The following is a 15,202-nucleotide window of genomic DNA, read 5'->3' on the forward strand; positions in this document are numbered from 1 at the left end:
GATCTCACTCTTTGCAAGCAAATTTGAAGATATGTACTTTTGGTGCAACTGAGATCACTTATTTAGGGCATGTAATCTCTAAACAAGGTGTATCTACTAAACCCGATAAAATTCAGGCCATAGTTGATTGGCCCCAACCTAAGACACTTAAGCAATTGAGAGGTTTTCTGGGTCTTACTGGGTATTACAGAAGATTTGTCAAGGATTATGGGAAGCTTTGCAGACCATTGACTAATTTACTCAGGAAGGATGCTTTTATTTGGAATTCTGAGGCCACCACAGCTTTTGAACATTTAAAATAAGTCATGGCTTCCCCACTAGTTTTGGCTTTGCCTGACTTCCAGCTGCCATTTGTCATTGAGACAGATGCTTCTGGTTCCGGTATAGGTGCTGTTCTGATGCAGAAAGGGCATCCAATTGCTTTTATTAACAAAGCTTTGTTTGAAAAGAACTTGGCTCTGTCAGCTTATGAGAGAAAATTGTTAGCAATTGTCTATGCTGTGAAGAAATGGCAGCATTACCTTATGCTCTTGCCCTTTGTCATCAAGACAGACCAGCAAAGTCTTAAGTATTTGCTGGATCACAAAATAGTGACACCATTCCAGCAAAAGTGGTTGTCTAAATTAGTTGGAATGGATTACACTATTGAATACAAGCAAGGGAGTGAGAACATGGTTGCTGATGCTCTATCTAGAATCCCTAGCTCTCAACTGATGCCTATGTTAATCTCTACAGTTCATTCTACTCTGCTAGATGAATTACAGAAGTTATGGCAAGAAGATCCTAATATGCAGCAAATCATCTCTGATTTGGAGAAGGATCCAAACTCTCACAAGCATTATAAATGGCAGCAGCAGCAACTCACCAAAAAGGGGAAATTAGTGGTGGGGCATGATCCTAGTTTAAAGAACAAGATCATGGCTTGGTTGCATAGCTCATCTATGGGAGGAAATTCTGGTATAGAAGCAACTCTAAGAAGAATCAAAAGCTTATTCTATTGGTCTGGCATGAAGATGAGTGTTACAGACTATATTAGACAGTGTGATGTTTGCCAGAGATGCAAATATGACCCTAGTGTCTCACCTGGGTTACTACAGCCACTTCTAATTCCAGAAAAGGTTTGGGAAGAAATCACCATGGATTTTATTAAGGGTTTGCCTAAATCACTAGGTAAGGATGTGATCTTGGGTGTTATTGATAGGTTGAGTAAATATGCTCACTTTATTCCCCTATCTCACCCCTTCACTGCTATGAAAGTGGCTCAAGCTTATTTAGACTATATCTATAAGCTACATGGATTCCCAAAGTCCATCATTTCTGACAGAGACAAGGTTTTTATCAGCAATTTCTGGATGGAATTGATGAAGTTACAGGGCATACAACACAAGCTTTCTACCTCTTTTCACCCACAAACTGATGGGCAATCTGAGGTGTTGAATAGATGCTTGGAAACCTATCTTAGGTGTATGTGTACTGACACACCTCAAGAATGGGCTAGATGGCTTCCCTTAGCAGAATTCTGGTATAATACTACATACCAATCTGCTATTCAGACCACCCCATATGAGGTCCTCTATGGTCAACCACCACCTACTCACATTCCTTACCTGCAAGGAATGAGTAATGTGGAAGATGTGGACAGAAGCTTATAGCATAGAGAAGAGATTATAGCTATGATCAAGTAGAATCTGAGTAAAGCTCAAAATCAAATGAAGCAGCAAGCTGATAAGCACAGAAGTGATAGGACATTTGATGTGGGAGCATGGGTGTATCTTAAGCTACAACCATACAGACAACAGTCTGTAGTGTCCAGGCCTAACCAAAAACTTGCAGCTAAGTATTTTGGTCCGTATCAAATAATCAAGAAAGTAGGTGCAGTTGCCTACACTCTCCAGCTTCCTACTTCTGCTAAAATCCACCCTACCTTTCATGTTTCCGAGATTAAAAAGTATAGAGGTCATGTTTCACCACCTACTGATTTTTCCATGTTTCCTAATTCTGAGTTTATCTTGCCTAAGCATCCTATTGCTATGATTGAGAAAAGGTCAATTAAAGAGGGAACCATGCTGTAGTGTAGTGGTTAATTCAATGGTCAAACTCAGCTCTGGAAGATGCCACTTGGGAGGATGCTGAGAGCATTGAAAATTAGTTTCCAGAATTTAATCCTTGGGGTCAAGGATCCTCTGAAGGGGGAGGCATTGATGTAAGCATAAGTCAGTTAGAAAATAAACTGGGAAAGAATGATGCTGCGGGTACTGTGGGTACTGTTCCATTGATTTTAGCTGTTGCTGAGCTGGACAATGAGCTGGAAGAGATAGAGAATTAGCCTAGAGAAAGAATAACTAATCAGATTCCTTTTTGTATTAGATTCCTTTTTGATTAGTTTGTTATGAGGTTGTTATTTTGGTTCATGCACTTGTAATGAAGGCTATATTAAGCCAATTAGTGGATGTAATTTCATTATCAAGAATTAATACAAATCCTCTCTCATTCTCTCTCTATAATCCTCTCTCTTAATTTTCTGCATATTTGTTCTTATTGGTTATTACTCTCGAGGTTTCCTTTCATCCTCTCTGGATTACCTCTGAGCTAACCAATCTGATTCTCATCCATTAAATTGGGTTGAATCAGGTGGCAGGGTAATTGTGCTCTGCTGTTAGAGTGCATCATAGTGTAGTTCATTTTTTAAAGGTTTTGTTTAGTACTCCGTATTAATCTGGGTTTGTTAGGTAGAAATCTATGTCTTATTTTTTAAGAGAATGATATAATTTGAAGTATTGGGGTTGTAATTTTTTAATTTTAATAAGTATAATTTATAACTAATTGTCGATTCAATTAGCCTTTTTATTTTGCAGAGAGTTTTATAGTTTTGGATTAGCTTATTTTGCTTCTGTAAGTGATCCCTCAATTTAATGGAATAATTTATTCCATTGAATTGGGTATTGTTCTAATTAAGTTCATTAATTTATAGGTAATTAAGTTCATTAATTTATAGGTTATATTATATAATTGAGGATCTTATATTATGTTTTCAGACTATTATAGTTTGATGTCTTCTAACTGGTATTTGTTCTTGTAGTTGATTTGCCACCATGGTTCTCTTTATTATCTATAGGATTAGAGTAAGATGTCAACCTTATGAGTACAAAATTAGTAAGTGTACTTTAACAAAAGCTTGATATTTCCTCTAAGGGATTACTGATCACTAGAAGTTTTGCTTTTTCTTTTACTTTTACTTCAGTTCTCTTGTTGTTTTTGGTGAATAGCTCATATTTCGCCAGTATATGTTTCTACTTGAACATGGAATTCATACCTTAGATAATGAGATTATCATCATCTTTTGGATTGTGAGATTGTGCACATCAAGTGGGTTCATTGCAATTGGCTTTAAACTTGTTTCAGTTCATCTGATATGCCGCTGTTTGGGAATGTAGAAAGTAAATCTTTTGCTGTGTAACCTGCATTGTTATGAGAAGTTAAAATCTAAAACCATATGCCATGATGATGACCTTGAACTATGAATTAATCAAATATTTTGCTCCTATACTCTGCAGATTCAGTAGAGAATAAGGATGAAGAAAATGCTAGCTGCAAACACAGAAGAAACTATTCATGTTGAGTCTAGTTCAGCTGTTCAATCCCAGTTCGTGGACACGAAAATGGTCTCTGATCCCAGTATAGCTGTTGCAACTCACAAAATAGATTTTCTATTGTGACAAGTGCCACACCTGCAACTATGGCTGCAATTAGCACAAGTACTGCCACTTCTTTGCCAATCCCCACAACAAATGTACCCAATTCTAAGTGTTTGAAGCAAGAGAAAGTGAAGGTAACACAGAACAATTCTCTATTAGTTGGTAGGATTGTTGGATTGTTGATATGGGTGTATTTCAACAGGGGAATTGGTGGAGCTAACAGAATAGTTGATTTACTCCTTTTTTTAAAAATAAAATAAAAATAAAAATAACTCACCCCATGACTTTCTAATGTTACATCTTTGTGTATAAATCACTCGTTAAAGTCATTTGATATCATGTAATAGTAACCCCTATCTAATTAACTCAAGGCCTGACTACCGAGAGACGCTATATATTTTCACATTAGTCTCATATTTTCTTTTTTAGCTTTTGTTCCACCTTCATTTGATAGCATGTGTCATAGGAAGATTACGCATAAATGTCACAATGTGCTCTTAGTAATTGACTGTCTCTTTTTAACATTAGTTTGAGTCACCTTATATAACTAAGAGTCACCAATCCTATCATATACTAGTATCAAGGTACACTACATTCTTCTCTCTGTGGTTATTGACTATAGGCCAGATATATTGTAAATTTACCCTCTCTGAATGAACATCAGACTAGGACTTGGTTCTCATACTTTTCCCTTATTTTTGGTGTATAATTATTAATGAAGTTATGCTCCCCTATGACAAAGACTTAGTTGTATATGTCTAAGTATGTTATTCAACATTTAATTTGATGACAATCATTAGCACATCACCATGTCAGTTTTTTATTAGCAAATTCAATAATGCTCTGAATTCTCTTTTTACTTGTTTTATAAGTCATAAGTATAGCTTGCGTAAGAAAACATATACCTCAAGAATCATTCATGAAGTCGACACCTCTAGTGAACATGTATAGCAAGTATCATCTCAGTGTGTTTCTATTGAAGGCACAAACAGTACCACAAGTATATACTTAACAAGTGATTTTTTTTATTTTTATGTTATTTTATTTGTGTTTTTAATTTTTTGCATTATTCAGATCAAAATTTTAGAATGATAAAGAGTTATAAATTGTAATATTGTCTATTCTTCCAACTTATACTGCAATATTAAGATGTTTCCTTATAGTTGAATTAATGCAGGAGAAGTAAATTGTTGCCCACTTCTTCATAAAAAGTATATATCCTTAGGTTTTGATGCTTGTTGCTGCTGCTGCTGTTACCTGTTGCTGTTGTTCTGCTTTCGAGCTACTGCTGTTCTGCTTCCGAGCTGCTGCTGCTCTGATTTTGATGTGCTGCTTCTCTGTTTTGGAGCTGTTATTGTTTTGCACATTGAAAATTTTATTTGTTGAAATTGTCATATTACAAGCATTTATATATTAATAAAATTATCTATTTTTATATATATAATGGTTTGTTTATCAATATTACCTTTTTTTGGCATAAAGGGTACCACTTCAAGGGAAAAACTGGTGCCCTTTATTGACGATACGGGCACCGGTTTGGCCCTTAAACCAATACCCATAACCTCTGTCATGGGAAAACCCCAAAAAAGGCATCGATTTAAAACCGGAACCCTTGGTCGTTTTTGAACTAGTGCTCATTACACTTTTTACTAGTGAATAACAAAATGTTACTAGTATTAATTAACAAGGTGTTACATGAGTTTGCAAAAAGTGATACATAATATCGAATATAGTGATACTAAATGTAATTAGATGATTGAAAATGATACCTAATAATCAACGAGGTGTTACATTAGTTTGCAAAAGTGATACATAATATTGGATAAAGTGTTACTATACGATCGAAAAGTGTTACTATAGTTAAGTCAGTGTTACATAAGAAATAAAAAGTAACACTTTAAAAATGATACAAATATATCAAAAAGTGTTACATAAGAGAGTTTATAGTAACACTTTTACAAGTGTTACTATACATTATCCAAAGTGTTACATAAGACCACAGGTAACATGGGCAGATGTATCACCCACTAAAGTGTTACCTATTGTCTATAATAACACTTTTACCACTTTATGTAACATTCTTTGGGTGTTACTTAAGGTTAGTTATGTACTAATGTCTAGAGGAAATTGGCCTTGAAAGGTTTAGTTGGGTCATTTGCGGGTAGTTACACCCACCTAAATCTAGTAATATCATTCCTTGATCTTCCTCTAATGGTTGGTGAGTTGTTGGACATGTGTTAGTATTGTTGGTTTGATTTATGCATTTCCATGTTCTTTTATTGTGAAAAACTCCATAAGGATTTTTGTTTCTTTTAAGGAAAATTTGCAATGTGTTTTGTTTTGTTCTTGCTTTGGACATAATACTTTTGGGCTTGTATAGTTGAATGCTTTTCTTCTTAAAAGGTAACGGTGTGCACGGTTTGAGAGTTTGTTTAGTTGATTTTAGGATAGAGTATGCTAAGGTAGTGTCTTTAGAACTTTTGGGACCTTGAAGCCGGATTCTTATTGTTTGTGGTAAGAAGGTGTTTCTCCCTTTGGTGGGATTTGAAACTAATAGTGAGTTATTGCTACAACAATGTGAGGTTTCATTCTTTTCTACTCTTCTACATATTTTGCATAAGTGGCACATGGATCCTTGACTATTGCACGCTTTATCTAGAACTTGACTCTTATCTCCCGAGATCGCAACCGAACCATTTACGAAGGACAAAGGTATCTTTTCGGGTGCGGTGGTAATTTTTCTTTTTCTAGGATAGATTTTATTTCTTTATTTTGGGTTTCCATTTGCCTACTTGCTAAACATTTGAGCCATAAACCTTTCTTTTCAAGCCATATCTTTAGATTTTGAGCCTTTTGTTTCTTTTTTTATTCCCATTCTTGGTTTTTGTGAAGCAATTGATCATTATTGTTGGAGATTGTGGTGGATGAGTTTGAATATTGGTTCTTATAATGTAAGCAAGTTTGTTTTGTGTATATTTTGTGAATAAAGGCAAATGCCTAGTTGAAAAGGTCGTCCATAGTTAAAAGAGGCGAGGACAATGCAATAAAGTGAAAAAAAAGAGAAAAAATGAAAAGATGAGAAAATGCAAAGCACATTAAAAATGCTTTGGCGAAAATGAAAAACAAAATGTGAAAAATGAAAAATTTCGAAAACATTTTGATGTAACTGTATTTCTCCCTATTTAGAGCATTGGGGACAATGCTCAATTTAAGCTTGGGGGGAAGTGTTCTTACGCTTTTTGTATATATGTTTGTGATTTTTGCTTTGAATAATCTCGGGGGTGTAGGTGTTTTTGTTTAGTGAATGCTTGATTATGGTGTTGAGGATTGATCACCTTTTGCTTCATACACTAGTGGAAAAATTGTCATTTGTAACGGGCATGATAAAATCCGTTACGAAAAGAGTAATTGTAACGGGCAAAATATTTGGTCGTTACGGAAAAAACTTATTTGTAACGGACAAACAAATGTCCGTTACGAATAATTAATAATTATAACGAGCAAATAAATGCCCGTTACGAATAGTTAATAATTGTAACGGACAAATTTAAAGCACGTTACAACTAAATAACTCTTTAGGGTTAAAGATCTGTTCCAGGCCATTTCCCAAGCCGCATTTCTTCCTCACTCCTCTTTCTCTCTCCTCAAATCACTCTCTTTCCGCATTTCTCTTCTTCCTCACTCATCTTCTCTTTCTCTCTCCTCAAATCACTGACTCTCTCTACTCAGTAGTCACTGCTCATATCTCCTTCTTCACTCTCTTCTTGTTCTTTGAGCTCAACAACAATGGCGTCGACCCCATTGTCAGTCGAGAAGACCACCTCTGGAAGAGAGTACAAGGTTAAAGATATGAAATCGAGCTTGCTGAAGTCGAAATGCCTGGACTTATGTCTTGTCGTACTGAATTTGGTCCTTCTCAACCGTTTAAAGGTGCTAAGAACTGGATCTCTTCATATGACTATTCAAACTGCTGCTCTTATTGTGACTCTTACTGCTCTTAGTGTTGAAGTTCGTTGGTGTTCTTGCAGCATCTTCTCTACCCAGGTATAATTTCATTTATCTCGTCATTTTTCGATTTAATCCCCTTTTTTTTATCTGTGATTTGCCCTTGAATTTGGAAATTTCCAGATCTTAAACGGAGTTTTATTGTTTTTGTGGATTGGATCTTGTTGGGTTTGATTCATGTTGTGATGATTTTAATGAAATGAGTAAATGATTGAGTTGTAGAATTTTTTATTTGAAATGGACTTTTTTTCTAGGGTTTAAGATCTCAGATCTTGAGTTTTTTTATATTAAGAATTGTGGGTTATTTGATTAATGATAAAATTGGTGGTACATACTTAAATTATTTAATCATTTTTAGTAGATTTGGTATATAATTATAGTTAAAAACGAATAAGTGTTTAATTTGTGCAATAAATAATTCGAAATGGGTTGTTCATTTCTGGATTGTTAAGATCTCAGATCTTATAAAATTATGGGGAAATTAATTAATATTAAAATGGATGATTAAATGGTGGTATTATAGAACTATATTGTATTGATTTTGTCGAAAGGATAGCTAAGCTTAAGGTATGTAATGAGCATCTTGTACATGTAAGTTTTTGAGGTATAGGTGGTAGAAATGATGATTGATCATTTTAAGCTAAGTTAGAAGTTCGTGTGATAAAAGTCATTGAACACATGTGAAATCTGGAATGTGATTTTGTTTGATTGATCAAGGTTAGTGCTTTTCACTAATTCGAAATGCGAGGTTTTTTGTGCAAGTGGGGATTTCAAGGTTTTTTGTGCAAATGGGATTGGATTCTTGATGTTGTATGCATTGGTTGCTGTTGGAAAATCAAAGTTTAACAAGTTATTAAACTGATGTGTAGTCCACCTTTAACTGATTTGCATAACATTCGTCCAGCAGATGCAAATGGTAAAAAGTTCTAATCTCATTCTTTTATGCTAGTAAGGCAATACCTTATTATTTTTGCCTAGCTTTACAAGATCTTTGGAGGCAATGTGGATGGGAGAATATGGTGGATGCTGCTAATATGGCTGTCGTTTTTTTTTTTAACTGATCTGATTTTCTCTTAGAAGGCGTTTTATCTTCTAGTTCTGTTTTTGATTGTATTCCATGGTCTAATATTATACGAGATGGGAATGTTGCTGATCATTATCTTACTAGTAGTGTCGTTTCATACTGTTCTGAATAAATATGGGAAGATTATTGCTACTGTAGGTTTTTTTTTAAAGGTAAGATTAAAAGCATTAGGATGTCCTCCTCAAGAGGGTCGAGGGGTACTCCTAATGTAAAGATTATTGCTAGTTGTGTTTGTATACTTATAACTTATCTTTTAAAATCCTTGCTAAATATTTTGCCAAAAAAGATAAAAAGTATGGGGCAGAAAAGTGAAAAGGGTAAAAATTGAAGATTCAGTTTTAGAGCCGATCAAAATTAACTTATTTATCTATTGGGTTATTTTTAAATGAATTAATAAATTGAAAATTACCCTTAAACAAGCTCTAAACTTGGTTATTTTTTTGCCGTTGTTGATGAGTATGAATTTCACTTGAAACATGATAATAAAATGTTGTTTTGAATAGTACCCCACAAAAGGATATTCTATTTCGATTGGAAAAGCTATGTAATAATTATTTTTTTCCATTAAGTGAGAATTCTAAAACTCTTGATTTATGTATTTACTTTTTCCATTTTTACGAGTTTACCTGTTTGCCGTGTTATGTCTTTGTGAACATAATGCTGTATTATATATGAATGATCATTGACCATTTTTTTCAACCAATTCCTTAGGTTTAGTTGAAAAGGAAGTGGTGACTATGGCTCAAGAAACATGATGTATTAAGGAAGCAGAAGATTCTAGCATATGTGGAAATGAGACTCCGAGAACTGTTATTCACGAAAAGCTTGATGAAGCTCTTAAACAAGAATTTTGCCAACAAAGTAATTGGCAGCATACTTTTTCTTGAACCTTTGACCTTAGTCTTCATTTAAGAAGGCTCTAACTTATTTTCTTGAATTTTCCTTTAATCTACGTAGCTATGTCGGTTGGTTCAATCAAGAAAAATTTTATCTGAAAGCCAATTTGGTGTATATGTTATATTTGATAATTGAAATATTTGGATTTGTTAAAAATTATTATAATAATTTGGATGATAAATGGAAAGAAGAATAGGGGTATTTGTAACTAGCACTTGAAATGCTAGTTACAAATGCCCCTAATTTTTTGTCTTATTCGGAGATTATTCGTAACGGACATTGTAATTGCCCGTTACGAATAACTACTTATTCGTAACGGTCACTTACAATGTCCGTTACGAATAAGTAGTTATTCGTAACGGGCGTTTCAAGTGCTCGTTACAAATAATGGGTTATTCGTAACGGGCACCTGAAACGCCCGTTACGAATAACTACTTATTCGTAATAGACATTGTAAGTGCCCGTTACGAATAAGTAGTTATTCGTAACGGACGGTGCCCGTTACGAATAATAATGGCCATCCGTAACGGCCGCATACGTAATGGATGCTGCCCGTTACGGATGGGCCCTTTTTGCCCGTTACGGATGGCCTTTTTTCCACTAGTGATAATTTAGGTATACCACCAAATTTCAATACCTTCACCTTTTTCGCCTTTACATTACAACCCTTTCCAAGACCTTTTGACATTTTTAGTTGAGTCACAAGTCGTTGGAGGGAGATATGAGTCAAGCCTATAGAGCGGTGTGCATAGTCAAGATGTCGAGTAGCCCTAAGATCTCTTCTTTTCCGATTCCTTCGAGGAATCATTGAGATGTTCACTAGAGGTGAATTAGAAACTATTGGGAGAACGTGGTAAGATTGTTTGGGATGAAGGTGAATTGTGTCTTATTAGTTCTCTATGCACTAATAAGCTAGTTAGCGGAAGTAAAAGGGTCGATCCTCAAGGAAACGAAGTATTGCACAATCAAGTGAAATCAAGAATCTATTGCAAGTGAAATGGGTATTTTGATTGGTTTTGTGAATATCAATGATCAAATTAACTACTACAAAGATTAAAGCAAGCTAATTAAGAATGTTCAAACTAGAAACACTAAAATAAGGAATGAAACACTAAAATTTAGAGAAATATGATCAAATCACTAGGTAGAGGGGGTTCTAATCATGATCAACTAAGACAACTATGATAATTAACATGGATCCATGCCAAGGAATAGAAACTCTACTCAAATTACTCATTCCCATGCAACTACTCAAGTAAATTGATGAATTAGACCTAACCTAAACTAGATCATTCCCATGCATCTAGTTTAGAACATCAAACATTGGAATTAAAGGTGCACATCAATAACTCCAACCAAATTAAACACAAATTCATAAAATCAAGACCTAATCCAATTAATTATCAATATGTTCCTAACCAATCACAATTTACACCCCTTCCCTAGCTAAAATCTAAGTTAGAGGGAAGAAGAGAGCCATTGCATCTACTTTAAGCAAGCATTCAAACTTAATCAAGCTAAACATAATTCCAAATTCAAGTAAAAGCAATCAACCAAGATTAATCAATGAATAAAAAGGGGAAATCAATATTACCAAGAACAATTAAACCAAATACCAAAGTAGAGTAACAAATTAATACCATACAAGCTGAATTAAGGAAGAAAACATGAAATTCTTTAACTGAATTAAAGGAAACCTTGAAGAAATTTGATTACAAAGATGAAATTGAAGATTAAACTACTTTCTCTCTCTAGATTACCAATTGTTTCTCTCACTAGATTAGGGCCAAAAACTGAATGTATCCTCTAATTACATCATTAAGGGTATTTGTACCCCTCTCACATTACCCAAAATTAAGTCTAAAAATGAAACAAAAATGCACGGAATACCAAGGGGAGCGGGCGCTCTAGAGGGTCGGGACAATAATACAAACCCATGGGAGTGGGCGCTCCCCCTGATAGGAGCGGGCACACCTACAAATGAGAGCGGGCGCTCCTTCAGAGTTAAGCGACCGCTCCTCTAAACTTCTGAAAATGCAAGAAAAATGCTCGAGAGGAGTGGGCCTCCTACATAGGTGAGAGACCGCTCCTAGCGACTGATCCAGCTCTTAAAAAATGCTTCAAGCCCCAAACTCCTCTTACTCCAAAGCATTCTGAGGTATAAGCGAAGCCTCGGGGAAGGTAATGCAAGCTTCCTGTTCAACTTGAACAAATGCTCATACACAAATATAAGCAAGAATAGAGGAGGAAAGACGTAAAGAAAGAAGAAGGGGAGTAAAACACCTGAAATTACATAATAAAGGCTAAAAGCTACAAAAAGAGGGAAACTAAGCAAATAATATCAAAATTAGGGAAAAGAGGGAAAAAGAAACAAGAAATGACTTTAATATAGGGAAAATGGGTCATAAATGTGGTCATGAAGACCACTTATCACCCACAAACAGACTGTTGTGTCACGGCAGAGTTTGCCGCGTCACGTTGTATTTTGATGCATCACGGTGGTTAATGCCGTGACACGGTGTATGCTGCTGTGGCGCGGTACTCATTGCTGTGCGATTTTTCTCGGTTTTTTACATTTTGCTGCTTTGTACACTGTTTTTGGTTGACGATGAAGGGATTTTTATTTTTAAAGTGGCCAGACCCCCCTTGAGGGGTTGCCTATGTATCCTTTAAAAGGAATCAGGCCAAACGTAGCTCTTTTGGGTCTTGAACCCATGAAATTAAGGTAAAATTTCTTGAGTTGATCCAAATTGGTTAAATAATGGAAACCGTTGCCATCCATGTCTACTAATTGTGCCGCTCCGCCAGGTAAAATGGACTTGACAATGTATGGACCTGACCAATTTGGTCTAAATTTTCCTCTTGGATCTAACACATTTTTTCGGAGTGCCTTAAGCGCTAAATCGCCTTCTTTAATATTCCTAGTCTTGACTTTATTATTGAAATGTTGAGCCGTACGCTGTTGGTAGGTTTGGACATGATGCAAAGCTGCTAAGCATTTTTCGTCGAGTAAGACTAATTCATTATATTTCGCTCTAATCTAGTCGACTTCATCTAGTTGGCTTTCTAACGCGATTCGCAGAGAAGGGATTTCCAACTCTATTGGTTTTACGGCTTCAACTCCATAGACTAGAGAGAAGGGGGTGCCCCCCGTTGATGTACGAATGGAAGTTCGATAACCCCAAAGAGCGAAATGTAGCTTGCTCGGCTAATCTTTATAATTTTCCTTCATTTTTTTGATGATAGTCTTCACATTCTTATTGGTCGATTCAACCACACCATTCGTTTGTGGTCTGTAGGGTGATGATCTGTGGTGTTTGATATGATATTTATGTAATAGTTCTGCGCACTCGGCTTGGAAATGCGTTCCATTATCACTAATCGTTTTGTGCGGTACACCATAGCGGCATATGATGTTTTTCTTGATGAATTGAGCTACATGTTTTGCTGTGAGTTTAGCATATGAAGCAGCTTCGACCCATTTGGTGAAGTAGTCGGTTGCTACAAGGATGAACTCATGTCCCCCTTGTCTTGGTGGTGTTATCTTCCCAATGATGTCGATTCCCCAAGTAGAGAAAGGCCATGGAGAAGTGTATGTGTAGAGAAGCGAAGGTGGAACGTGCTGCAAATTTGTGTAGACTGGACACTTCATACACTTCTTGACATATTTGTGGTAATCTCTCTCCATGGTAGTCCAATAATAACCTTGTCGTTGAATCTTTTGGACTAACATCTTAGCATTCATATGCGTTCCATGTATTCTGGCATGAAGGTTTTCCATGGTTCTGTATGCTTCTTTCTTAGCTATTTATAAGAGGTTTCTCCCTTGCATGGTCCTTTTATGGAGTTCTCCCCTGATGAGCACATACTGTGAGGCTAGGAGCCTCAAAGCATGGCGTGCCCCTTTATCTATGTTAGGAGGGTATTCTCCCTTCGTCATATAGTTAAGGATGTCTGTATACCATGGCTCTTAATCTTCTTCTTGTGATTCTTGTTCCTCATCAATTGCATGAACATAAGCCGACTCATATCTTCTTTCTATGGTCAATGGCATTCTAATTGTGTCTCTTGAAATTTGCACCATTGATGCCAACTTAGCTAGTGCGTTGGCAAACTAATTCTCTTCTCTAGGCAAGTATGTGTATTCCACTTCATCTAGTTGTTCCGTGAGAGTTTCCTGATGAGCTTGATACGTAGCGAGACTTTCACTTCTCACTTTCCATCTCTTGGAGATCTGGTTGATGATGAGTGACGAGTTGCCGTAGATTCTCAACTTCTTTATTCCCAAGGCAACAACTGTTTCCAAACCCAAGATGCACGCTTCATATTCAGCGGCATTGTTGGTGACATCGAAATCAAGTTTCATGGAGATTGGGATGTGCTCTTCATTGGGTGATACGAGCAAAACTCCTACACCACAACCCTCTTTGGTTTGAGGCTCCATCGAAATAGAGTGTCCTGCTATCATCTTCAGTCATGAGTAGATCTTCATCAGGGAAATGATACTCTTCTTCTTCTTTATTAACTTCTTCTAGTGGGTAATCTGCTAAGAAGTTAGAAATTGTAGAACCTTTAATGGCCTTTTATGGTACAAATTTCAAGTCAAACTGAGCAAGGTTGACTATCCACCTTGATAATCTACCATTGAGAGTTGCTTTCTTAAACAAGTACTTGAGAGGATCCATCTTTGACACAACATGCACTGTATTAGTGAGCACGAAATGCCTTAGTTTTTGTGCGGCCCACGCAAGCGCAAGACAGTACATAACTTTTCGAGTGGTGTTTACCGACTTTCATAGACTTGAATCTTCTAGCTCAAATAGTATATTGCATTTTCTTTGCTCTCGATCTCTTGTGCTAGCATTGCTCCCATCGTTTCTCTTGTGACCATAAGGTAGAGTCGAAGAGGGAAGTTAGGTATTGCTGGTGATAGAACAGGTGGATTTGCCAAGTACTCTTTAATCTTGTCGAAAGCTTTTTGGCAGTCATCATCCCATGTGACTGGAACATTCTTCTTTAGTTTTTTTATATAGGTTCACATATCGCAGTGAGTTTAGATATGAACCTACTTATGTATTGCAATCTTCTGATGAAACCTTGAATCTCCTTCTTAGTTTTAGGTGGTGGCATGGCCATAATTGCCTTGACTTTTGTGGGACCTATTTTAATCCCTCGAGAACTGATCACATAACTAAGGAGTTTTCCTGATGTAACTCCAAATACACATTTTGCTGGATTCAATCTCATGTTGTATCTGCGGAGTCGTTCAATGAAATTGCAGAGTGCAACGATGTGTCCTGGTCGATCTTTTTATTTGACGATCATAACTTCAACATAGACCTCCACTTCTTTATGCATCATGTCGTGTATAACAATGTTGTTGCCGCTATTTGGTAAGTGGCACCCGCGTTTATCAACCTGAATGACATTACCGTATAGCAATATGTTTCCTATTGCGTAATGAATGTGGTTTTCTCCATGTCTTCCTCAGCCTCAATACTTTGTTATATCAAGCGTATCC

At 36.2% G+C, this 15,202-nt stretch overlaps 1 protein-coding gene across 1 annotated transcript; it reads left to right on the plus strand.

Annotated features, from left to right (window-relative positions):
- The first annotated feature begins 1,709 nt into the window (after window positions 1-1,709).
- On the plus strand, window positions 1,710-2,072 carry LOC145571122 (uncharacterized). Its single transcript, XM_081630205.1, has one exon. The coding sequence runs from the start codon at window positions 1,710-1,712 to the stop codon at window positions 2,070-2,072; it is 363 nt and encodes a 120-aa protein (XP_081486331.1).
- The last annotated feature ends 13,130 nt before the right edge of the window (window positions 2,073-15,202 follow it).

This window comes from Chenopodium album, chromosome 12 (genome assembly GCF_948465745.1).
Source record: "Chenopodium album chromosome 12, dcCheAlbu1.1, whole genome shotgun sequence".
Lineage (NCBI taxonomy): Eukaryota > Viridiplantae > Streptophyta > Magnoliopsida > Caryophyllales > Amaranthaceae > Chenopodium > Chenopodium album.

Excerpts from the sequence above, each read along its gene's own strand:
- LOC145571122 (XM_081630205.1), top strand. The coding sequence starts at position 1,710 with ATGAAGCAGCAAGCTGATAAGCACAGAAGTGATAGGACATTTGATGTG.